Source organism: Toxotes jaculatrix, chromosome 12 (genome assembly GCF_017976425.1).
Source record: "Toxotes jaculatrix isolate fToxJac2 chromosome 12, fToxJac2.pri, whole genome shotgun sequence".
NCBI classification, from domain to species: Eukaryota; Metazoa; Chordata; class Actinopteri; family Toxotidae; genus Toxotes; species Toxotes jaculatrix.
In genome coordinates, this window is record NC_054405.1 from 5910534 (window position 1) to 5935704 (window position 25171).

Sequence of the window (25171 nt, forward strand, 5' to 3'; positions counted from 1 at the left end):
GGTGGAGGGAATGAACCCTACATCAACAAGCTGAGATAACACGAGACCGCACTGATAGGCAAGTACCAAGGAGTCTGCAAGGCTGGAAAAAGAGAATAAGAAATTGTTTGGCAGGTAGCGAGAGTGGAAGGCAGACAAGCAATACAATACATGTATAAGGTCTCAGCCTTGAGAGAATGTAATCTTAAATCGGAAAAATGTGTAAAAAAAAAATAAAATAAAAGATCATTTTTGGAGGGCAGACTGTAGGGAAAATACTAGATAAGATGTTGTCTGCCCACTGCCTGAACTGAAAAAAGCAACCCAAGACCACCTCTTAAATTATATATATATATATGAATAAATGTATGGGGGGTTACTTTGATTGTGCCTAAGTCCACTCCAGTGGTGTGACATAAAAACAAGAGCATTCACATCCATTATCTCCACAGTGATTTGAAGCTTTGGCAGTCAGCTTGTTTCTATTGTCTGGTTGAGACCCCAGGGTCAGCCATAGACTCCAGTCTAGCTGCCTGTTTAACACAGGACCTCAACAATGTCCTGTGGCTGAGAGCTGTGGCAGCAGAGTCTAACCAGCAGGCGAGCTGACCTCAGAAGCTGCCTGAAGGAAAGCATTACCACCTCAACAACCTCCAGGGCATGAGGGACCCCCCACAGAGCCTCAGAATCCCAGTGCACCGCTTCTGTTGACACACACTGTACGTACACACATACTCCACATAGGAGTATACGCTAACAAATCAAGAAATATAGGCAACATATGGCTCTGATCATGATGGAAAAAAGACAGTTTCTCTTTTGGGCTCCAGGAGTTTGAAACAGGTGTAATCTACAATGTCACAGTGCTGTGAAACTGTGAAAGTTGTGCCCCAAGAATGATAGTTAACATGTGTCACACTGGCCACTGTTACAACAGACCTGAAAGGTCCACATCCAGCATCCATAATAGTTTTGTTGTCCTACAACACTAACATCTAAAAGTAACTGCGTAACTCTTTGCTATCAGAAAGCTGTGAGTAAAAGGTGAGGGGCCACGCGAGTACTTCCACTTACCCACCACTTCAATGTGATATTCAGAAACGCATTAGGCCATAAAAGATGGCCTCTAACCATTATAAAGTGGACGAGAAGCCCACTCTGCTACTCTCTCTGCCTCTTCTTTTTGTTAATATCCAACTAGTCCAACAAGCAGCTCAGTCATATGATGACAGGAAGTCAATTCTACCACCGGAAGGTTAAGGAACAACTGAAACCTGAATTAACAGTCTCTGCAAAAGGAAAAAAAACAGAAAAAACTTTGTTGAACAGCTGGATCATCTTCGTCACTGTCTTCTTGGCTTTCTTTCCACCCAGACAGGGGCCCAGTTCTCTGTAAGATGTGGCTCAACCTCTATCTCAGCCTCTCTGGAAGAAACTAAAGTTTGCTGATTGATGATCTGTATGCTCCCTCTTCATCTCTCCATCTGAGACGTGTTGTGTTTGCCAGCCCACATCACCATGTTACTCACACAAGTAAGGGGTGTTGTCAACTGGAGCCAGGGAGAAAAGCAGACTGTGAATCTGCTGACAAATTACCGCCATTAATCAAGATCAGTACATTCTTAGTGAAGCAGCTCTCATCCTTTTCCATTAAAGAGCTGTGCTGAGAAGGACGATTTGCACTGAGCCAAGAGAGGGAGAGAGTTGGGTGAGAATATTTGACACTGTGGGTGTCCCCTGAGGACATTCATCACTGTCCTTGGAGAAAAAAAAAGACATTTACTCAAAAATCTCTGGACAAGACACAATAAGAATTTGGCGACCAAAGAAGAAAACTATTTCTCACATCACTACATGATGATGCACTGAACGCAGCGCAGAACCATTAGAATATAGACATGAACGCTGTGTATAATTAATCAATGTATGCAACCCAGCAGGCGAGGCAATAACAAAAACACAGATTTCCACATGCAACAAGGCTCTATGAGCAGCACTCACCGGGATGCTTCAGAAAGTAAATGCACTCTGAAAAAGAGAGCTCAGAGCTCTGCAGGTCAGAAACTGAGTGGTACATATTTATATATATAGATATATGGTTATATACCATGGGGGCTGGGAGGATAATCCCTGTCAGAGTGTACAGTATCTGATGAATCATTGTACAGTACATAATCATAAACCATGTGCATATGAGTTCTCTAAGCCAAAGAAAAACTCTGACAGGGGTGAGGAGCTGCAGGCAGAGCAGCGTGAGGGAAGAGGGGGATCAATGTAAGTGTGTTAAACTCCACAGAGTCCCACAGGGTGTGGACAGAAGAAGAGGATGTGGAAGAAGGCTGCAATAATAAAAGAAGTAAGAGCAGGGGTCATAAAAGTTATGATTCAAACTGGGCTTTTTTCCTGCAAGCTGCTGGGGAGGTAATTGTCTCCTCTCATATAAATACACACCACGACCACTTCTAGATGAGGCAGCAGTGTTAAATTCAGCCGGCTTTGGCCTAACTCCTTTTTCTTGACACAGGAAAGACCTCTGACGCATTTAGATCCCCCTAGTTAATTCTTATGGAAGGAAAATGTTAGTTGAAGCCTTTATAATGTTCCTAATGACAGGATCCTTATCTTATTTTGGAAGTGTCTAACTTGGACCTTCCAGATATACATTTATTTAGACAAAACTGGGTGCAATTATGTTGTTATGTGATCAGGCTTTGGGTTAACAGCGGGTTTCCCTTGGGGAAGCCCTGGTGATTCTGAAAGTAGTGTTTACATTCTACCACATATAAATATAAACACAGAACAACAAGTGCATGTTTGTCAACAGATGCCAGAACTACCCTGCGTCGTCTCAAGTTCTTAATTATTGCTCCAGGGTTCCCCCACTAACAAGCAGTTTACTCAGTAAATCTCTGTCTCCTTCTTGTGGTGTAAATTTGCATTGCAACCATTTCACTCAACGTCATTAGCTACTTCTAATCGAATGAAAATCATAATCCTAAATGTGACGCTGGCCTGTCACTTAGGGGCCTCAACTGGGACAGGCTCCAGATACATAAACTATTGGTCCCCTTCTCTCCAAGAAATGCAGTGTAGACTGCAGGCTTTGCAAGTTTAAATAAAGTTGGAGCCCAGCAGCGGTTCCCTGGTGAGGGATCTTAACGTTGGCTTTCCTGTGGCGCCATCTGCTGGACAACAAATGCTCAAGACAAAAATGCCACACACGATCACAGGAAGACTGATCACATGACCGATTATGTAAAGAAGTAAATAAAAGACTGAAGAAAGACTAGATGTGGTTTGACATAAAGTAAATATACTGTAAACATTCTTTGTAAAAAGTTGAAAATGAAAATCCACTGCACGTGAGACAAAAGACTGGGGTGGAATTTCTAGTGGATGAAAACTGAGGCCTACTGAAATGATAATATGATGAAATACTGCTGCGTGGCATGAGTCTTACCTGAGCAAAGAGAAAACACTGTAGGAGTTCCTGACTGAACTCTGGTCGACCTGAAGCAGGCTGTTTTTCTTCCGCTCTGACTGATCCTGCAACAGCCACATGTCAGTGTTTCAGTGCCGAAGCCTAATACCATGAAAATAAAGCTAACGAGGTTAGGACTGGGTATTCCTTTATGGTGCAGAAGCTCTGGGAAATGGACAAAAGGCTGTACCTTATGATCAAAGTCAGCTGCATAGTAGCCATCGTTCAATCCAAATATGATCTCATTGGGATTCCTGGATCGAATCTGTGGACAAGGGGAGGCAGTTGAAGCTCATTGTGCAGACTGAGTTGAAGAGAACAAAGGACAGCAGAGACTGTGCTAACTGTTTACGGGCTTTGAAAATCCTCTCACTGTGAAAGAATGGCAGAAACACTGATCTCTTTTACTGTGTTTTACAAGTGCTGTGGCTCAGTGCCAACACCACTTACTGAATTCTTGCCTTTAAACATAAAATACTAAATTTAAATAGATCATTCAAAACTCTAAATCACATGTACAGTTCCCAGAATACAGACACCTCATAATATCACAAGCTTCAGGGTTTATTTCCGAGCAGCTAAATTTCTTCTCATTTGAACATGACTACCCTGGTGAACAACCCTGCAACATCATTGTTAATTACTTCAATGCCACTTCCATACGTTTGAAATGTATGGAATAAAAAGAATGCATGAGAATGGTTGTTTCCATTAATGGTCTATGTTGTGCAACATATCAGCTGACTATATTTTGAATTCTTAAACTTAATAAAGTTTGGTGTCTTGAATAACAATAGTCTTTGTGGTCAGTACAAACATCAACGGATGCAGTTAAGTAAAATCACATTTTACACATTAAGAGCGCAGGGTTTACTGTAGTGTGAAGTCAGACACTTGACTAAATCATATCACAGTAAACAAAATCAGTCACTCATCGTTTCTAATACTGACTCCTGCAGAAATGCATGTATTTCTCATCGTTATTGTACAATCTCCAGGAAACAAGACTATTATTTTAAAATATGCTTGTGTTGTTCTGATAAACGTGCTGTGTGGTGTTTGAAACTGCAGTGAAAACTGAGCCAAAAGTCACCGTAAAATACCATAAAACTGACCTTGTGTAAAAAAGACAACTGTATTCACAGGTTTTATCTCTCACCACTTATTCAGCATCTGCTGATGCCGACACAGAAATCCTTGTAAATAAACTGTATATTGTGCGGCTGCTGACCTGCTGTCCTGTGTATCTGAGGCCATCCAGATTGACCTTCCATTCTATGAGGAGCTGATACTGTTCCTCTTGTCCTCCCCAGATCCGAACCACGAAGCAAGACACTGAGGTATCCAGAAGGTCTGGCAGCATGCCAAAGTCCAGGCTCCGCCAAGTTGGATTCTGAAAAAAAAAAAAGGTACACACTTACACATGAGGAATAGCAGATCAGCAGAGAAATCAAACATTGATAACAGTCCAACAATGGCTCTGGAATTCAGGCCTTAATACATTACATTTAAACAACAGCATCTTTTTTATGTCAGACAAGTAAAGGCAGTACAAACAGGAGCCATTTTTTTATGTGTATGATGTGTTTAGCTCAAAACATGAAAGTAGAACTGTGTGGTGCCTCTGACAGATTGAATGCCATAATGTGACTTCGACCCATTCTCCAGTAATTGAATCATCCTGTTTTAAATTAACCTTAAAGTCTGATTCCAACTACAGTTCATTCTCTGCCCCTGAACTTCCACACTGTCAGCACAGAGTACTGTTTCTGCAAAGCACTGTAGCCATTTACATCATTCAATTATGGACCATTTCCCTCCATCAGAGAGAAAATCTGTTGCTCTTGAGGTCACTTTCAAGGACAGTCTGGAGAGGAATGTCAAAAGCAGAAATACAGTCCACGGGTGGGGGCAGGGGGGGCGCAGAACTAGTGAGAGTCAGTAGCGGAAGCAGAGAGCCTAACAGCCACAGTGAAAACAGGAAGACCGACAAGAAATGTTTCCCCTGGACGAACGACGACAGGAAGGAGACAGAATACTAGAGAACGATTGTCAGCAAGGACGTTAAATTCAACAGGAGGAAGTTGAGCTGAGAGACGGAGTCCTGACCCCTGCAGTGCATTATACTGCAGTGCTGTTTGCCAAGGGTACTCAACAGTATGTCTGGAAAGCAGCTTAGGTCAGCTCATGACTACACAGCAAACCTGACAGTAGTGGCTTGATATCCCTGGCTTCTATAGCTTCGTGTGGGGCTGCATCTGCCACGCACTAATATACAGCACCGCAATAATATAAACTACACATGTACAGAAACTGAATGATGCTTACAGACCATGAGAGAAAGCTGCATAAAGGAGCAGCACATATATCTAATTCATGTTTCTCCAAGTCTGACGTTTTATTCAACAAAGCATGATTCAGAGAACACCACTGTTACTCTGATGTTTGAAAACCAGTTTAAGTCCAAGGGTGGCTTAAGGTAGCACTGGCAGATAGGTAGCAGGTATGAATGCCAGCCTTGGCATGAGTAAAACACAGGAAGCTTGTCAAATAAAGGAGTATTATGCCATAATGAACGCTGCACTAATGCATGCTGCAGGTAATAACGACTTACTGAGCCAATCCCAGAAGACTGACATGAACAGTCTGACGGTTTACGTAAGAATACTCACCAGTGAGTCTCGTATGACTTCACTCTTGTAAAAACCTTAAAAGACATAAAAGAATAATGGTTAGAAGAAGGAAAATACACTCAAGTCAAAATATCATTTTAAAAAGCTTTAATTTGTGAATCTAAACCAGTTTCTGCTGGAAAACAGATGCACAAGACTGTAGTGATAATGTCATCTAGAGGAAAGTCTTGAAGCTATTCCATACACAGCAAGGACATTATGACAGGACCCATGGTAACTGTGCCGGATAATGGGCACATTTTCTGGCTCACATCTAAGAGTCATACATTTACAAAAGCATCTGAATGGATTATCTCTAGAAAGTGCTTCCACAGAGCCCACAGAGTCACTCACTGGCTCGTTAAGTGTCATCTGATAACATTATCAGCTGAGAGGCTGAGGACTTGTGTTTGTAGATGCAAAATGTTGTGTCCTAATCATTGCAATAGTATATCATTGCTATTTTAGGGTGGATTTCCCTGTTAGACACACATCACACTTTGGCTTCAGATACTGACCGAATTAGCAGACCAGCAATACTGCTCACTGTCAGCTCTCACTCAGAGGAGTGAGAGGGTGGCAAGTGTCTGTGTGGGAGGGGTGTTCACACTGACCTCGAGATATGCGGTCTCCTATACAGAGGTGGAGGGTGAAGTATGTGTCCAGCAGTGGGGAACCATTCTTGTTGACAATGTTTCTGGCTGCAATGCTCCGAAGATGACGCAGTCGTCTCTGTTTTTTTTGGGGGGGGGGGGGGGGGGGGGGGAGAGATACAGACCGGGAATGAATACCATAAAATATTATACATCATATAACAGACATCAGAGCTGTTCAGTTTTACTCTGATCATGTGACGGTTGTGGGTAAATACCATCTACGTTGCTCTTAACACACAGAACCCTGACTGGGTCCCAGGGCAAGTGAAAAAAGAAGCCACAGAGATCAATGACGTATCACACTGTGCATCTCATGTACAACCAGCTAAATAGTAGTTAGTTATTGCTCATGTACAGAGGCAACAGTTCACATAATAGAGGCATGGCATTTTCATGGTGTGGCCAGTTAACTCGGCAGGCATGGTCAGTCACAACAGTCACATGAGAAATGCATCAGTGTTTTTAGCTGTTTATCCCAGAATCTACAAATCACAATGAGACTATCATTTCTAAACATGTGACTTTCTACACAAAACAAAAACAAATCTTAGAACATTCCAGTAATGTACAGTGAAGACAATCCACCAGCACTTAGCATCTACGTTACTGGAACAATAATTCAAAGACCTGCTTCCAAAACCCTTCATGCAGAAGGTGGGGCCTACTTTAGCAAAAGACTACTACAAATGATGGAAAAGCAGTGCGAGAGTGAACACACAAGAGGCACAGATTTTTGTATTTGGCAAGTTCCCGCTTCAGGCACCACAGCACAACTTCTCCCTTGACCAGCAGGCCTGGCCTCTCTCCTCCAGCCATACTGAGGCTAAATCTAAGTCATGAGATTCCCTATAAGATTAAGAGTCCCAGAAACAAAAACACTAATTGTTCCACAGGGGACTTTTAACCTCCTCCCCCCTTCAAAATGTCAGTGTACATTTCTGAATGGGCTGGTGAGGACCACAGGCAGAGAAAAATGGTTGTGAATAGTACATTTGCAGTACGAAGCGAGTGCGGTGGGTGACCACACGTCAGTTAATACTGACCCTAAAAAAGTCTGATGGTGGTATGTGACAAAGTGATTAGCTGGTCACAAGCCTTTTGCTGAATATCTGTAATTCAGGAATATACAGACATCCTGTTTCTTTAGAAAGCAGACTAAAGCTAACTAAAGCTAAACTCTAGTTTAAAATAGTGAAACAGCGCTGCATTTCACATGTAGGGGATTCCCTCAAAACTGTGGGAGCAGAACTGATACAAACCTACATCTTGAGATAGAATTAGTGTACACACAGCACATTAACCCTGTTTCAAGTAAACTAAATTCCAGTTTATCAGAGACACCTTGTTCAAACTAATGCACTCAGACGTGCAACAAATCCTGCCTCCTCACCCAAAATACTGCCAGCTAAGAGTATGATATTGCTGTCTCTATGCATAAATTAGTATTGATTTATGTTCGCAGCTACACCTTTCCAACTGCTTGAAAAAAGGCCATCTTGATGAGGTACTCCAAACAAATACAGTACTGGTCAAAGATTTTAGGACACCTCAATTTTTCCAGTTGTTGAAATGTACAAAGCATAATGTCTCAGTGTATTGTGAAATTTAAACTGAATTTTTGACTCATCCAGAAGCCAAACACAAACACACTCGTGACCTTCTTTCTACAATGGAAATGAAATACTGTTTAATTTCCAGAAAGTTCACCCCAACACTGCAGCAGAAGTTCCCACAAACGTGTTGCACTTGTAGTTTGCTTTGCTTTCACCTTCTGTCCAGTTCATCCCAAACCAGCTCCACAGGGTTTAGGTCTGGAGACTGTGCTGGTCTTCATCATGTGAAGCCTCCATCTGGTTCTGTTCTTCTAATGTTCTGGGTCATTATCCTGCTATAGGATGAATCTCTGACCAACCAGCTCTGTCCTCCTGTGTTACTGTTACCTGTGTTACTACTTCCTGCAGTGCAGCGTTGTCCTTATAAAGCATCAGAGGGTGTAGTAACACAGTTTGTTCCAACACTGCCTTTGCACACACAGAGGGTTTGGAAGTCATCAACAAACACTGAGTCACCTGTGTGAATTGTTTGCATTAACTTTTAAGGCTTCATTTATTTCCACTGCTGCAGGAATGTGAACCAGTTTATTAGTCTCTGAAAAAGACCTGTTTTGTTTTGTTTTTTTTGGTGATCTTAACCTGTTGTTTTTTTTTGTTGTTGTTTGTTTTGTTTTGTTTTGTTTTTTTACTTTAACTGTTGACCAGGTTGAAGGTTGTTTTTCTGTTTTAACCATAATTTTTGTAGTGCTGCAGCTTTGAAGGTACAGCTTCTATTTTTTTAAATGAAAAAAATTCCATAAGTAATTCACAAGGCCTGTGTAGAAACTACCAACACGGGTCACCTCTCTTGAGTTTAGCTCTCAATGTATCTGATACTGTGAGCCACTGAAGCAGTAGCACAATATTATAAGTACATATCTGTTTTAATATGATCAAGAATGGAGTATGTTAACTTTGTTTATTGAACTGAACTACTGACACACACTAACTATATTATCTAAATTCCCATCTAATGCAATCACAACCCTAAACGAGGGACGAGGGTCAAAGAGTTAGATTTATTGGTGCGAGAAGAAATTAAATTGTAGTGCCAATATAATTTTATCCTTTTGTCTCCATAAATATGTACAAAAAACGGAGTGGGGCATACAAAGTAGGGAGCACCAGTAAGACAATGGAAAGCTGAACTTCATGCTGTGTCACTAACCACCACATTATGACCCCAACAGTGTGCAAAACCCAGCAAGACAGCTTGATGAAAACATGGTCTTTCTTGCACAAGAGATTTGTACTTTCGTGAATTTGAAAGTGGTTCTCATAGTTTCACTGGTTACTAAAGTGACATGTCATGCCCACACGAATGAATGAATGAATGAATGGACAGAAGATTCGTTTCCAGATTTCCAAAGAACCACCCAGCTTAACTAAGAATAAATGAAATTAGAACATGATCTGGACATTTTCCAAATCACAATAAAATAGCTCTGTGAGACAATATGCCAGCAATGTAACGACATATGCTACCGTTTCCCCTTATGTGAGCTGTCACTGGGCACTGACACACCAAGTTATGTTACCATGAGCAGCAGCATACTAGCTTCGTACACGATTAAAGGTGTAGAATGATATATGCGCTAAAGACATGGCAACACGCTGAAAAAGTCGGAGTCAGAAACGCCAAACACCAGTCTAAGTTATTTCCGTGTGTCAGGGATGTCTGTTCAGTTAGCTACTTGAATTTACAGCGGGCTAACTGTAAGTTAGCAGTTGTTAGCTAACTAGCTAGCCTGACAGGCCTGCCGTGTTTCTGCGGGCACCAGTTGTAAGCGACGTTGCAAACTAGTACATAACACACTGAGGAGGCCGGCCCACGTTTTCCTGGGTTCATTTAAATGCCGCTTATATCGACATGAGCTCAGAGGCTTTGCATTTACCTGCTGGGACGTGAGCTCTACATGTAAGGCTCGAGAGGATGAAGCTCCAGAGTTGGTGACAGAGGCGGCGGGGATGGCGAGAACCCGACCGGTGATGGAGTTCATCCTCCTGTCGGCATTTAACGGGTCCCCCTCATTCAACAAAACATCCCATCCTCGACATCTAGGATACTCGTTGTAAAGTTTACGAAGCGCCGGATAACCACCAGAGACATGCAGACACGGCTATTCGTATTAGGAAAGCGTTACAGCAGCTGTCAGCTAACCAACGGGACGTAAACAAAGTACAGGCTATTTGCTACACTTGGTTCGGAAATCCGTCTCCGGTAGGGAGGCGCGACAGCTAGGCTACTGATTGGCTTAAACAGACGTCCGTCAAATAAAGACGGGCCCTTCCACTGAGATTCCGCGTAACTATTGGTTCTCTTTCTGTTCGTCTTCCAGGAAGGGGCGGGTGTTCGTTGAAATCTGTCAAAGCTGCAAAATATGAGGAAGTTGCATAGGAAAACGTGACATGCAGGTGACAGTTAAACGGTAATATCCAAGTCAGTCGCTAACAATCTCAATTAGAGCCCGAACAAAAAGCGACAATAGCAATTCAAATTCGTTTTTTACTGGTTATATCAAGGGCTCTCCTCAACCTCTGACCTCAGAGTACACAAACCTTAGACCATGAACCGACAGCGAATGAAAGAGGTGGCCTCACTGACACTAGTACTCAGTGTGCGACATCTAATCGATAATTTTTGAGTTCTGAGATTGTAATATTGTCAGTGCAAGCACTCACAATGCAAATGACCTATTTTATACCGTATTAATATATACAGTGAGCTATATTATTATTGATGCATCAGTTTATAAGCAGCATTTTAATGTTGTAGCCAGTGGTGCAGTCGAGGTGGAGATAATTAGGCTACAGCTACTTTATATGCATAACAGCGAATCATATTTTGTAAACTGTGCGGAAAATGTAAATCTGCATTGTAACACGGTACTAGAGATATCAGATAAATGTAGTGTTGTTAAAGTAAATGTTTCCATCTGAAATGACAGTAAAAGTATTAAATACCATAAAAGGAAAATACCATATAAGGAAAGTACAAGCACCTCAGAATTGTACACAAGGGCAGTATTTGAATGTACTTTATTTTCCGCCACTGTTGGATACTCAGTCTACTTGATTTGAGTTTTTGTCACTCTGACTGCAGAATATAAAGCAACCATCAGGGGGCAGCATCAGCCACATGCAGGAGGTGTGTTTCCTGTCCTATCATATTTTATGCTGAACATTTTCTTTCTGTGAATCAGTATCAGCGTTGACCAGTTTCCAATGGAGGAAAGTCACTAAATACATTTACTTGAATGTTTTACTTAAGTACAGTTTTGAGGTGCTTGTACTTTACTTGAGTAGTTCTGTTTTCTACTAATTTAAACTTCCACTTCATTACATTTCAGAGAGAATTTAAATTGTACTTTTTACGCCACTACATTTATTTTGTGGCTTTATTAGTTTGTCTAGGCTGGTTTGCAAAACCATTACCAAGTTCAAAACTACGATGCATTATAATGACAATTATAGCTTTGCTCCAATTCAACGTACTACACAATAGAAATACCATTTACATGTTAATGCACCAGTGATAATAATTGAATAATAACACTCGGTGAGGGGCCATTCTGTAAAATGAGTACATTTCACTAGTACTGTTCCATAAAATTTTGCATGCAAAGTCCTTTGAATGTCTGAGAAAAACCTATGATCTGGAGAAGCAGGATCTCTTCAGATACTTTCAGTTGAGAGACTATATTAATAAAAACATCAAAACTACTGGATGTCAAGTACCTCCTCTGAGGTAAATTTGTGAAGAATATGTAGCATTAGAAAAGTGTCCGAAGACAAGACACATCACACACGTGTCCTTCTGAAAACATACAAAAGTTTAATTTAAATATCAGCAGACAGGTGATGCCATTCATCATATAGACAGGTCTCACTGTTTATTGCTTGAGAATTTATTGCACAGGGATTACACTGCTCTTCATAAGAAGTCACAACGATGAGCACAGAGGAAAAATGCTCTTCAAATGACAATCCTATAATTTACTGCCCATCTCCATACCCATCGACATGACACAAACTTACTCATTCTGATGATTCCAAGGATACATTATTTTTTCTCATACTCTTATTTTACATAAGTACTAATGACACCTTCAAATATAACTTATCCCCATTAATAAGGCATTACCCGATGTAATCCCTTCCTTTTCAGTCATCACCCATGGAATGGCTACACAGTGATGTTCTGAACACTGGAATCACTTTCACCCACAAGGCTACTTTACCTTCTTTAGCACCAGCTCAAAACTTTAGCTAGTTGGCTAAAAACACCTGAACATACAAGACACTGCTGTGGCTTTTGCTGCATAGACAGAACACACCCATCCAGGCCTGGACACCAGTGGGACAAGAAAGGAAAATCAAGCCAACAAGCACAATGACTGTCTTGGAAACAACAAAAAAAAAAAATCTCTTAAGGCATTTTCCTCGAGACAAAATCTCAGAAGGTAATCAGCATTACAAAAAGTGCATCAGAAATATTCATTGAGGGACAGCCACTAAAATGGGCTTTTTTCCTCTCTACAGAATACAATTAATACTTTATGGCATTTTACAATCACAGGCACTCATGTGTTGTGCATTCACAATATGAATTCACTGTGTAGAATTCCACTACTTTCAGCTTTAATACAGTAGAAATACATGCATCTGTGGGGACAACATAGGTCTTTGGCTCAATTAACCTTTGGGCTTATTATCCCAAAAATAAAGTAGTACCTTTCATTTGCATTGTTTGTGCATTTAGCATATAACAGGATCTTAAAGAGCTTAGGGAAAATTATTTGAATGCATGAGTGAAAGAAAACATTGGCACTTCTTTGAGGGCCTGCATCCAGCTCCATCTAGTGGAACGTAACCCCTCTGCACTCATAAGACAGTCCAAACTTGATGCCTTCACTGACAAAATGGAAACAGAAACAACAAAGTCAGACTTTTTGTGTAACTTTGTCCAACCGCGATTGTTTAACCTGACAACAGCAGCAAGAAGAGGCCACTATTCACCAAACCTGCCATTTCCTGAGAATAAAGTATGCTTATGTGTGTGTGAGAGCAACAACGCACAGCAAAGCTTTCTGTGGCAAACATGCTAGTGTGTGGAGTTTGCAGTCCAGAGAACATCCACCCTGGGCACCAAGTCTGGATGTGGAGGAGGGGAAGGGGGTGCAGGGGTCTGACGATGCTGCCACAGTTTGGAGCTTTAACAGGGACCCATCCTTTCACTGGATGTGCAAGATGTCACTCTCTTTCAGGCCAAAGCGGGTCTTGTACTTGTCAAAAAGGCACTGGAGAGACTTGATGTACATTGCATGGTACAGATTCACCATCTCATCAGTTGGTTCCTCAATTTTTGGCACTGTGATTGGCTCCCCAACTATAAAAAAAAAAGAAACAAGAGAGGATTAAAACAAAGAGCAAATGAAGCAGACCCTGGTTGAAATAGAACCAGTGTAAATTGTTAATCATTAATACACCCTTGAGGCTGGAGGAATCAAATATTGACTTTCTCTGTTCTGTTAAGTTTGTTGGTCAGTGTCCTGCAATAAACTGTCCTAATACAGTAGGGGCTCTGAGGACTGTTTACATTTTAAAGATAACTCTGATCTGTACCTCTTTAAATCTGATCATAAACTCAAACCAAACAAACTTGCCTATGGTGGTGATAGGGTTGCAAAAAGGCACAATGCCCCAGGAGTTTCCAAAGAAGAGACCACATCCATGGAAAAGGCATGGCGCAAAGCCTAAGATCTTCTGTAATCTCTTTTGGAGAGATCTCCACCATGATCCTTCTTCAAAGATCACCTGCTTGTAGGCATCGTTCTCTCCAAAAGAATACACTGGAACCAGGTCAGACCTGAGGGAACAAAGAGGAGGTATCAACAAACGTCCCCTAAATGTGAAGTTAGGAAAGCACCGTTGACAGTGAACATCTCATCTAAAAAAGCAACAATAAACATTAACACACACACACAGGCACATATATGTGTAAAGAGGCGTTTAGTAGTAAAATAATCTAATTATCTAATAAGGATGATACCTCTTTTCACAAAAAGCCTAGTTAACAGAACTTTTTTACAACTCTTTTTTACACTTGTTACAACACTGTTCTCCTGTGGTTTTCTGAACGCAACGTGCTAATCATCATGCATCAGTTTATGTTGCTGGTCACGTAGGCAGACTATGGTAGTTGGCATTTGTGAAAGCAGAAATTACTCATTCTTGTGTGAGTCTATATTCAGTGTTACTGTTGGTGAACAGCCAAGTTTCTGTTTTGGCTAGAAACAAAAGCTTGAACTCGACCTTATGAAAAGGTATTATGTGATCAGGAAACATTCTGGACCGTTTCACTAACCAGTCCTTACACAGAGCATCGTCTACATCAGAAGTTCCTTTTTGACTTTTGCCTTTCTGACCTTTTAAATAATACAAAATCAACACACAACCCTTCAAAGGTGACATATTTCTATGAGTTTTTCCATTTGAATATTATTGAAATCCCACAGAGCTAAAACTATCCAGCATCTGACAAAGCATGAGAAAGGCTTTGTGTTTGAGGCTTCTCAACTATAATAAAATAAACATAGTTTTATGAATCAGAAAAAGGTTTGTTGATCATCCTGCACCCCCCCCCCCCCCCCCCCCCTCAGTTGGGCGTTTCAGTTCAGTTGTTCTGTGCTATTCGCTGTCCGAAATGACTTAAAAATAGCAACTTGAAAATTCAGCATGCTGTAAATATATCTATGTTGGACAAGGTGAAAGCCTGTTTTTGATGCATTCTGATTATAAAGCACGCAATTCCTCTATTTTACCTATAAAACAGATTGTCACCGGTTATACAACTGCTTTCGACATCAACTTGATTTTATAAGCATTAAAACAAAGCTGCAAAAGGTCCAGAAAATGAACCCAAAGTGACCTCAATTCACAGTCCAGGCTTATTTCAGCTGGAATGCTAACCTGGCTGTTATGAATGAAGTTCTGCATAACTGCATGTCTTTTCTAGCAAGCTCTAAGCCTCTTTGGACAAGGTGCACCCAGTGATAATCCTCAGCTAGTATATCTGAGAGGGAATCAGGCTTGTTTGGGTTAGCGAGACAAACCGGGGGCCACTTCCCTTTATAGTGATTTATGCGCCGCTGTGCACAGCCCAATGCCAGCTCACGCAGTCTGACACTTCCAAAAGGGCACTGCATGCCACGAGGAGCTCCAAGCTTCACGAGGGACAACACGGCACATTCATAAAAGATTTGGTAATGTTCTCTGTGAGGTCATTGCAACCTTTCTGAGAGTAATAATCTTGGGTTTTAATCGTTCCAATGAAGCACTACAGCCCTGAGAATGACATTTACATGTTCTAAACAGATTTGGTCATGGCTAGGTTTAATTTCTGTAACTGCACGTGTCCCCTGTGTCTGAATGTTGTGCAGCCAGCCTCACCCTTTCTGCAGGGCCAACTTCACAAAGCCTTTACGATTCCTCAGTGTGACAGAGTTCATGCCCGGCGCACAGTGCAGAGACTCTGCTGCTCCTCCGACAACGATGACCACAGCATTTCCTGTCCCGTTATGTGACAGCAGGTACTCTATAGAGTTCCTGTTCACTGGACAGATGCCTGAGAGAGGAAAAAAACAGAAAGAAACAAAGGAAAGGTAATCAAAATTGCAATAAATAAGCAAGTTCTTAGATCTGTTTACATTTGTAATACAAATGCAATGTTGTCTTTTTTATAGATATTTATAAAGAATATTTTGTCTTCCTATTGGACCTTGACAAAATCTGGCTGCAAATATTATAATCATTAGTGTTCTTGGACTCAACAGTGCATTGCTCTTTGTGGCCATCAGTCTGCCAGTCTAACACCTAAGCAGAATTTCACTAACCATGTTATGCACGTGCAAAAACGGGCAGAAATCTGACTCACTGCAGCCAAAAATAAGAGCAACACAAGCTTTGCTCAGAAGATTGTTGTATTACTCATTACCACAAAAAGAAATTACAGAGAAAATAAATGAGAGCTGTCTACTAATGAAAATTTTTGAAACATGTACTGTAACTTAAGAGAGAATGTACAGTGTCTATGAGCAAATGGCCTCTTAAAAGAGAACAGCTAAAGCTCTATTAAATCAGTGAAATCAGCACATTCAAGTAAACAGAAGCTGTACAATATCAGCTGTGCAACAGGTCAAAGGTCTGGTCTCACAGTTATCATTGTTCTGAGACATTTCAAGGGCTCAAACAAGATCTCATGGCTTCTCAGATCATCTCACCTCCAGACATTAAGTAGTCTCGGAGCACAGGCAAGCGGAAGTTTCCTGCCAAGGTTGCCAGGGAAGGCTTGATGCCCGGGAATTTCTTGGAGAAGCCAGTGGCCTCTGTCCCAAAGTTACAGAAAGCACCAAAACAGAAGATACCGTGGGGGTGGTAGCCAAATATGTAGTTCCGGCTGGGCAGCAGGTTGTGGGTCTTAATTAGCTGAAGGATAATAGCACAAAGACGACCAGTGAGAGGCTGATTTCACAGAGACACAGTGTGCACACACCGGGAATACCTGATGGGTATCAGGTATTCCCGGTGTAGTGGGGGTTAGTAAAGTAATCTTAGTGAGCAATAAGTAGCTAAAAGGCCTGAAGACAGGAGCAGTGTCCTAATTCCATAGTAAATCCACATTGTTTGTATATGAGTTTATATGAATCATATGGTGTTTTACTGGTTTTTGCCTTGTTTATTTTGTGCCAACATTGTTTTTGAGAATTATTACAATACAGTTTCTTCACATAGTTGTGTAGTGTACAAGAAATCAATATACTTTACTAGGAAATGATGCAGAGCTGAGGATTATTCTCTTTACCGATTCATCTGCAGATTATTTTCTGCAGTGATTTATTGAGTGGCTTGGTCTACAAATGTAAAGACAACAGTTAAAAAAAAAAATGCTTCTCACTGTTTCCAGAACACCAAGATGATGTGTTTGACTCACTAGCTTTGTCTGACTAACAGTCCAAAACCCTAAAATACTCAGTTTACAGTCTTTTACAAAGGAGAAAAGTAGCAAATCTTTACATCTAGCAGATAATTTTGCTTGACAAATGACCCTAAATTGATTACCAGTATAGCAGACAAATACTTTTCTGTTGATCAATTCATTTGACTAAATTGTTTAAGCTCTATAATGATGCAACACATGCACAAGGGAAATTTAATAATGACAAAAACAAAATGTTTTTCTAAAGATATGATAGTTACGTTTGGTTTTCTGAGGTGTTCCTTGATCTGATTCATCACCATCACTCATCCTTAGTTATAAGTTTGGACAGTATTTGTGTGTAGTATGGATTTGGGACACAGCCTATGTAGAAATAGGACATCCTTATCAGCTCAAACCCGACATGACCCCTCTGCTCAATTACAGTCATAAAATAATGGCCCAGTACACATGCTGTGCACCTGTTCAGACTGACAGCAATAAAGTACTATTTTATTCATTCAGCATCATTCTAACCTCTTGGTTTCATGTTGGAGCTGTGAAACTGCAGAATCTTGTAAGAAACCTTAACTGTGCTCTGATTGCTGTGTAGATTTAGATCCATCATAATGTGTACACAAAGTTCCCTTAGACTAGTCAAACACAATGGTTGCATAACCACATTAGCAAAGGAGATCACATTCAAGATCCCCATAGTATCACAGGACACCACCTGGCTGACATGGCAGATGTGAGGGATTATAGAGGGATCAGGAAGACTATTGCATGTAACACCTTGTCCACTTAGGACACCATAAAGAGAGGAAAGCTACACAAGATTCACTAGTTTTTGAAAAAAAAAAAAGTATTACAGAGGAGTCTTTGTTTCTAATGCTGAAGCAGACTCACACAGGTTCACGTAACAGTCACACTCCAGACTTCCAGCAGTCCTTTGATTTGGTACTTTGATTTTAAGGCTGGTTCAGACTTTGACCAGTTGGCTTCCAACTCATAAATAATAGTCATAGGTTGCCCTACAGTCAACTGATGCCCCTGTAGATAGATTCTTGTTATTCTGAGCTAAGAGACAGTAAAAGCCTCACTTAATGTGCTTTTAACTGATTTGTTCAACACTGTCACAATAGATGAACTTTTACCTACACAACTCAGAATATGTTAGTAGCTAATAACTGACATTTCAACACTGACAGCTACTATTCTGCAATCCTGAGATTTCTATAAAGGAGAGAAACATGAGAGCCAGCAGGCATCAGGCCTCTGAGTGGCAGAAGAATGATCCCACCGAGACAAACGGCGGCATGATAGAAACAGAACAGATCAATGTGATGATCAAAGTTCAGCTTTCAAATGTGGCCCGCAGCCTTCTTTAGTTTCTGCTCTCAGTACAGTAGATAAACTCATCAATACCTGAGCACAGTGACAGTTTCTCCTCTCGCTGAAGGGATTCTACACATTTAAAGTCAGACAGTGGTTAAGATTTCATTTGAATTCTGAAGTAACACATTAAGTGGAGAAATGATGGAATCACACAAGTGTTTCATTGGCTTTCTGAGGAGGGGCAAACAAAGGCTCAGCTAATCCACTGACAGAGGAATCCACATCTGATTTGACAAATACTAAAATACTGTTAACATGGATCAGTTTTAATGTAAGCGACTGGACCTAAAGGTATAAGATATTCTGCAAGGACAATATCTGCAACTAATGATTATTTTCATCATTGATTAATTGATTTTTAAATTTTTTTTTATTAATTGATGGATCATTTTGTCTATGAAGTGCCATAAAATATTGAAAAATGCCCTTCACATCAGCTCAAGGTCCAACCAACATCCAAAACCCACAGATATTCAGTATGCTGATTATTTTTTGGTGACTGACAAATTGACAAAATTGATGAGTCAATAAAATCCTGTGTCTAATGACTGAATTATCATGAATATCTCATGTCACACACAGGACACATGTCCACCCTCTAACCTTGACTTTCGGCTTCTGAAGTCACACTAGAGTCACGAACAGCTACTGTGCTGCCGCTGCCCCTGCCCATGCACACACGCACGCACACGCACACGCACACACACACACAGACACACACACAGACACACACACACACTCGCCCCTTTGGCTTGAACCCTGGGTTGTCCTCCCATCTAAAGATGCTCTAGGCAACACCTGAGAACAAAACAAAGCTCAGCACTGCTCCTTAGCCTATCAGGCAGGGCAAAGTCTAAAAGTCCTGACCAGTGTCAAGCCCTCATCATTATCAACACGGGACAAGGAACAGCATGGAGCAGACAGATGATACCCAATCCAGCCCTGATAAGGTTATCTGTAAAGTCAAAGCTCTGCACGACTGGAAATCGATGAACTAGCTTAATCATACAGTCCTGAATTCCCTTTAACACTATATTTCCAGACAGAAACTTTATGCACATGAGTCAAGCAGGTTTTCATGGTTCATTTGATCAATGACTGCAATCCTGGTGCCTCCACCCCTCTGTTCTGCTTTTGATTCTCAAGATTGGTGATAAATTAGCACTAGTAGACCAAGAAACCAACAAAGTAACCTACCCGAATTGGAAAGTAGTCTCGGAAATATGTCCACACTGTCCAGTTCCTCACCCAAGAGGACCTCCTTCCACCTGAGGAGGACATTACAAATTTAACATCACTCCATTATAGATTTCAGAGCACTGAAACCAACCTCAGCAGTGATTAAAGGACAGGTTCAGATTTCTTGAAATCTGACTGAACACAGATCTCACATTACTCGAATACTCACATTTCCCCATCTACACTGAGACATTTTTTTTTTCACTTTGATTGTAAATGTGAGCATTTGCAGTTTTTCTAGATTTATGTTGTCATTAGTTAAATTCTTTTGGTGTTTTCTAAATAGAAAATCTTAAGAGTTTACAGAGGGCTCTGGAAATCCTCTTATTTTTTCTCATTACCTAAATGATTCATTGTTGAACTGAATAATCAATGATTACAAATCCACATATAAACTGAAAGACCTTTTGGTAGCTGTGATTGTCTATATACCATCGTTATATTGATTACATTTTTATAATCAAAAATAATACATAATCAATAATTTAGTTTCTAGCTTATGAGGGAAAAAAATTCAAAAGGTGCCTTTACAATTTTCCAGAGTCCATGATAAGTTTTTCAAACCGATCCTTTTATTGGTCTAAAAACCAAGTGTTTCTCCATTTATAACAAAAAGTAAGAAAAGGAGCTAATCCTCACATCTGAGAGGCTGGAACCAGATAATGTTGATCATTTCTGTTTGATAAATCACTTAAACCATAGTCAAATTACATGCTCTAAGCATAATTTAGTCGTTGTTTGTTGTTGTTGCGAATCATTGCAAAACATGTTGCCCAATGCTTAAATAATACAGAGGTTAGTCTCAGTGCATTTGTTATGCTGTCACGCTGACAGCCAAAAGAGAAGTCTGTGCATTCATTCATGTACTGTCACATGATTTAACGTTTTAACCACTAAATATCAAATAACGTGTTTAGGCTCAAAAACACATTATCCAACTCGTTCTGAGAAAAATCAGAGCAGTCGCCTCTCGTACATCACTCCTATACATTTTCTGAAATTTCATCATCAGTCCACATGGGGGTCAAATTTGAATGATTATGTAATGTAAGTTTTTGATTGACATCATTAATGTATTGCCTTCTTTCGGGGTGTTCCAGTCGATGATGAGCCAGGCGGTGTAAATGGCAGCGATAAGCCAGCAGTCAGTGCAGAACATGTAGATCAGCAGCACAGTGCAGGCAATACCTGGAGAGGAGAGGAGAGAAAAATCATTTATCATCATTTTATAATCTTAAATTATCTAAAGGCTAAAATATCCTCAGGCCCAAAGGCCACAAACAAGTGTGTGTGTGCAGCTTAGTGGTTTGACCTGCGTATTATGAGGCTAATGAGACTACAAGCTAACTCTTCTAGGTTTCCTTGCCTTCTCAAAGCTTAAGTGAAATGAACAGGGGCACCCAGACACAAACATGCTCATTTACCCATGGCTAAGAAGCTGATGACCCACTGCAGCACAGAGATGACCTGCAGATGCTTTTCCATCTTGGATCTGCAGGGCCACAACGCTAGCGGCAGGTCATGCAGGGCAGAGAGGATGCTGGAGCCGGTTCCTGGAGACAACACGTGACAACAGGGGGAGACATAAGAGCAGAAAGGGGAAGCGTTGTCAAAGCCTGTCGGTGGATTACCGAACAGTTACAGAAGCTTAAATAGGTGAGAAAGAGAAGCATTTAGTGAGAAATCAAACTGAAAAGGTGCAGCTGATACACTCCTGGTCATAATATTTTCCTGGTCCAGGTTTGTGATAAACTGATCCGAAGGTGAACATCAAACAAAACAAAGAGATTAATGATTCCCTAGAAAACTGTGTCAAGTGATGAAACCAAGCTGCCCTGCATCAAAACGCACAGACGCAGAGCCTCAACTACTCACCAGCTCTTTTCAGCCAGCAGCCCACAAAAGCTACATGTGAGGAGACAGTGTGCGAAGAGGGAGCGTAAAGTAACAGACACATTAAGGGCCTCTAAAGCTAGTCAAGCTCATACCACTGAGAGCCAGTAAGAAGAAGATCTCCCCTCTAGGAAAACAGTGTCGTCTAATCCCATCTTTGTACACTGAAAATAACCCAGCACCGAGCTGATGGTGGTAATACCTGTAAACTATGAAGCTATGACTCCTTAAGACTCACTGCTTGAATCTGTGCCACTGATTGTGGCAGAGAGAATCTGCCAAGTGTCAGTATGTGCTGTGCAGAGTCCTGCTGTGAGCCAGATCACACTGGTTACCTAACAGAGCTGCACAAAAACTGTCAGGTCCTGCATAAAGAGCAGCCAGGTGAAGCATGTTCTTGTCAGTGTAACCACATTTTGTCCATCAATTCTGACCTGTGGACAGGTCCCTGCAATCAATTCATCGACACTTCTCATACTTTCAAATGACAAGTCTGGGTTTCTGACCCCACACGGCAGAAGAGTGTCAAAGAAACAGAGGAATTTATCAGCAAAGGCTGAGACTGCATCACAAAACAACAGACTCCACTTTCACTCATTCATTCATTTCCCAATTCATTTCACATTTTGGACAATCTAAACTAAATTTTCAATTTGCCTAAATGTTAAACACTTCAACCGAAAAAAACCCCCCTCTAAATCCAAAATATCAGGCTGCAAGTAAAACCGCGTGTGTTAGTATGAGACCTGAAAACAGTCACAGACCATAAATCAAACACCAATAATGATCGCTCACTTTATTTTACAGAATTATTTAAATTTCCTGTATCACATACCAATTGTTGCGTCTTCGTTGTCCACAATAGTCAAGGAAAAACATACAAACTTTTATAAAGAGAGAGTTTATAAATTTTTTTAGAAAAAAAAAAAAGTTCTGATTTGGAAACGGCCTTACCTTTAAATCTGCAGCAGCATCCTGTAATTTTTTATTTTTCCTATGGCATTTCTGCAGCATTCCTCTGGTATAATAAAGATGATGATACTAATACATTTCGTCTTCACGCCACTTTGTAAACAGAGCTCTCCACACAGTAACGCACACCATGACAGATCCAAAGTGGCGTGTGGTGAGCGTCTCATGACGCACTGACCTCTTTCAGGAACGACTCCTGATTTGTTTAACCATCCCTGTTTGTTTGCCTGCTGTAGCCCTTGTTACACTTTTCCAGCCCAAACCGTCTTACCTTTGAGGACGCCAGAGTATGCAGCAAGAATGGTCTTCATAGCGGCTTCTTGGATGGTAAGGCTGCCAAAAAGGAAAAAAAAAAAAACTCAGATGCTTGCTTGCTGGCTGTCAGGATGAAAAAAACTTAATGCTCCTCAGTCATGACTGCCGTCATCTGCAGCTGACTGAACCGCCGAGCGGGCATTTAATCAGTGCGGGGAGGAGCCAAAAGACACGGACAAGAGAGCAGGAGAGTGGAACAGCAGCGTGCCGGGGGAGCCTCTAGAGGTGGGGGACGTCCTCCCTGTTCAGCTACACGTAGGCCTGCAGGTGGTAAACCGGGAGCAACAGTGTGGCCTCTGCGCCTCTAGCCCTGTATTTATGGGTGTAGTCACGTGGGTCAACGGTGGAAAAACATCCAGTATTGACCATCTGTGACTCACCTGAGCACCAGATGTAAACCTGGATCTTTGGATTGGAGTAGACAGACAAACTGTGTTTCAAAGTTTCAGTGACATTTTCACACATTATTCACACTGAATGATATTATTCAGTCACATCTCTCTGCACGTGGTGTAAGTTTTTCCTGATCGGATGTATTTAACATTAAGGAGGCTATTCTGAGATTTCATCTGTTTTATCACCATAAAGATCATCCAGTTTTCCTGCTCTCATGGTTTGGACGTGGTAGATTTACTGTACATACGCCTGATATTTTTTGTTGCTGTTATTATTTATATTATATTTCCACTTATGAACTCAAATTCTTACCTGTACATTGCCTGTGATATGTTCTCAGTGATCCTGTAATGCCCAAATATCCTTACAGACTATGTGGTACAATGCTGTGCTTTATGTATGCTTTGATTTTACATGTAATTTTTCATATTCAACAATTAGCAACAGTAGAGAATTATTTATTTAGTGCTAAGTTTATAGCTGGCACTGGCAGCATCAGCAGCCTTACACAATGCAACTCACAGCTGCCCACGTGATGGACTCATGAAGCCTTGTTCGCATGTTTAGTGACTGAAAAAGTGCAGGACAACTTTGACCAACCTTTTCATGAAATATTGGATCATCAGAGAAGTTCATAGAGGAAATGTCTCTTTGGTGAAAGTACTGACTGTCTGAAACATGACGAGGGACCCAACTGGGTTAGGGTTAGGGGTGTTGGGAACCACAAGTTTAATCTTTCGTAGTGCTTTGCATTTTATTAGCTTATCATATGTTTTCTTTCTACACCACACTGTAGGGAAACTACATTAAGAACAAGCACAACTGAAAGCATTAAACTGACACAGTAGATACAGACTTAGGGCTGAGTTTGATGCATTGATTCTGCTGAAGTCATGAATCCCAGAACTCTTTAAATCACAGTCTCACTCTCTGACCTTGACTCCTGTCTGTCTATCTAATCAAATATTATACCCAGTCTCAATGGGAAAATTCATTTGTACTTTGTATCTAGTGCAGTTCATCCCAAAACATTGAACTGATACCACATATCTAGCAGGACCAGGTCCAAGAGTTGCAGTATGGTCTGTTTGATGCCATTGGAGGTCTGTTCTATCTAAAAAAAGTGTGGCATGCATTAGCACTGTGTGCCAGTCTGTCACAGGAGGCTGTGGTGTGGGTCAGTGACTGTTGTTAAGTGTGGCTGCAGCAGATTGAGTCACATCTCTGCCTCTCTCTGCAGGGCTCACAAACCCTGCTCTTCATCTGCACATTACTCAAACTGTGTGAACACATCAGTGGTGCCCTCTTGGCTTCAGAGTACGGTCAGCTGTGTGCTGCATTGTGTAAGTGTGTAGAGGCTGCCATGTGTCCAGGGAAGATCACAGGTATGTCCTGCTCTCTGTTGCCTCTGACAATGACCGAGTCTGCCAGCTGGCACTGCAGAGACACTGCCCAAACCAGGACACACGACTGAAGTACAGCTGCTGAAGATGTTTCCAAGAAACATGGTCAGTGGTGGACAAAGTGTTCAGATCCTTTACAGAAGTAAAAGTACCAATGGAACAATGGAAAAATACTCACCAAGTCTTTCATTCAAAATT

The 25171-nt window shown here is 41.1% G+C and overlaps 2 protein-coding genes across 3 annotated transcripts in view; both read right to left on the reverse strand.

Annotated features, from left to right (window-relative positions):
• Positions 1 to 10561, reverse strand: part of uvrag (UV radiation resistance associated gene) — an 82307-nt gene extending 71746 nt beyond the window's left edge. The window contains exons 1-6 of the mRNA XM_041052119.1: positions 10276 to 10561; positions 6747 to 6864; positions 6133 to 6167; positions 4692 to 4853; positions 3651 to 3725; positions 3440 to 3525 (exon numbers count right to left, since the gene is read on the reverse strand). Of these exons, the coding sequence (XP_040908053.1) occupies positions 3440 to 3525; positions 3651 to 3725; positions 4692 to 4853; positions 6133 to 6167; positions 6747 to 6864; positions 10276 to 10380 (581 nt within the window). The 5' untranslated portion in view covers positions 10381 to 10561. The remainder of the gene's footprint in view (positions 1 to 3439; positions 3526 to 3650; positions 3726 to 4691; positions 4854 to 6132; positions 6168 to 6746; positions 6865 to 10275) is intronic.
• Positions 10562 to 12192: 1631 nt separating this feature from the next.
• Positions 12193 to 23472, reverse strand: dgat2 (diacylglycerol O-acyltransferase 2). Of its 2 annotated transcripts, none has more exons than XM_041052223.1 (8): positions 23131 to 23472; positions 21419 to 21547; positions 21075 to 21182; positions 19953 to 20023; positions 16663 to 16867; positions 15833 to 16007; positions 14047 to 14249; positions 12193 to 13769 (listed from the first exon to the last, which is right to left on the reverse strand). In XM_041052223.1, the coding sequence occupies exons 1-8, from the start codon at positions 23168 to 23170 to the stop codon at positions 13615 to 13617; spliced, it is 1086 nt and encodes a 361-aa protein (XP_040908157.1). In that variant the 5' UTR covers positions 23171 to 23472; the 3' UTR covers positions 12193 to 13614. The 2 variants fall into 2 exon arrangements, with proteins under 2 accessions (XP_040908157.1, XP_040908159.1); XM_041052225.1 differs by lacking the exon at positions 23131 to 23472 and adding an exon at positions 22842 to 22993.
• Between the last annotated feature and the right edge of the window lie 1699 nt (positions 23473 to 25171).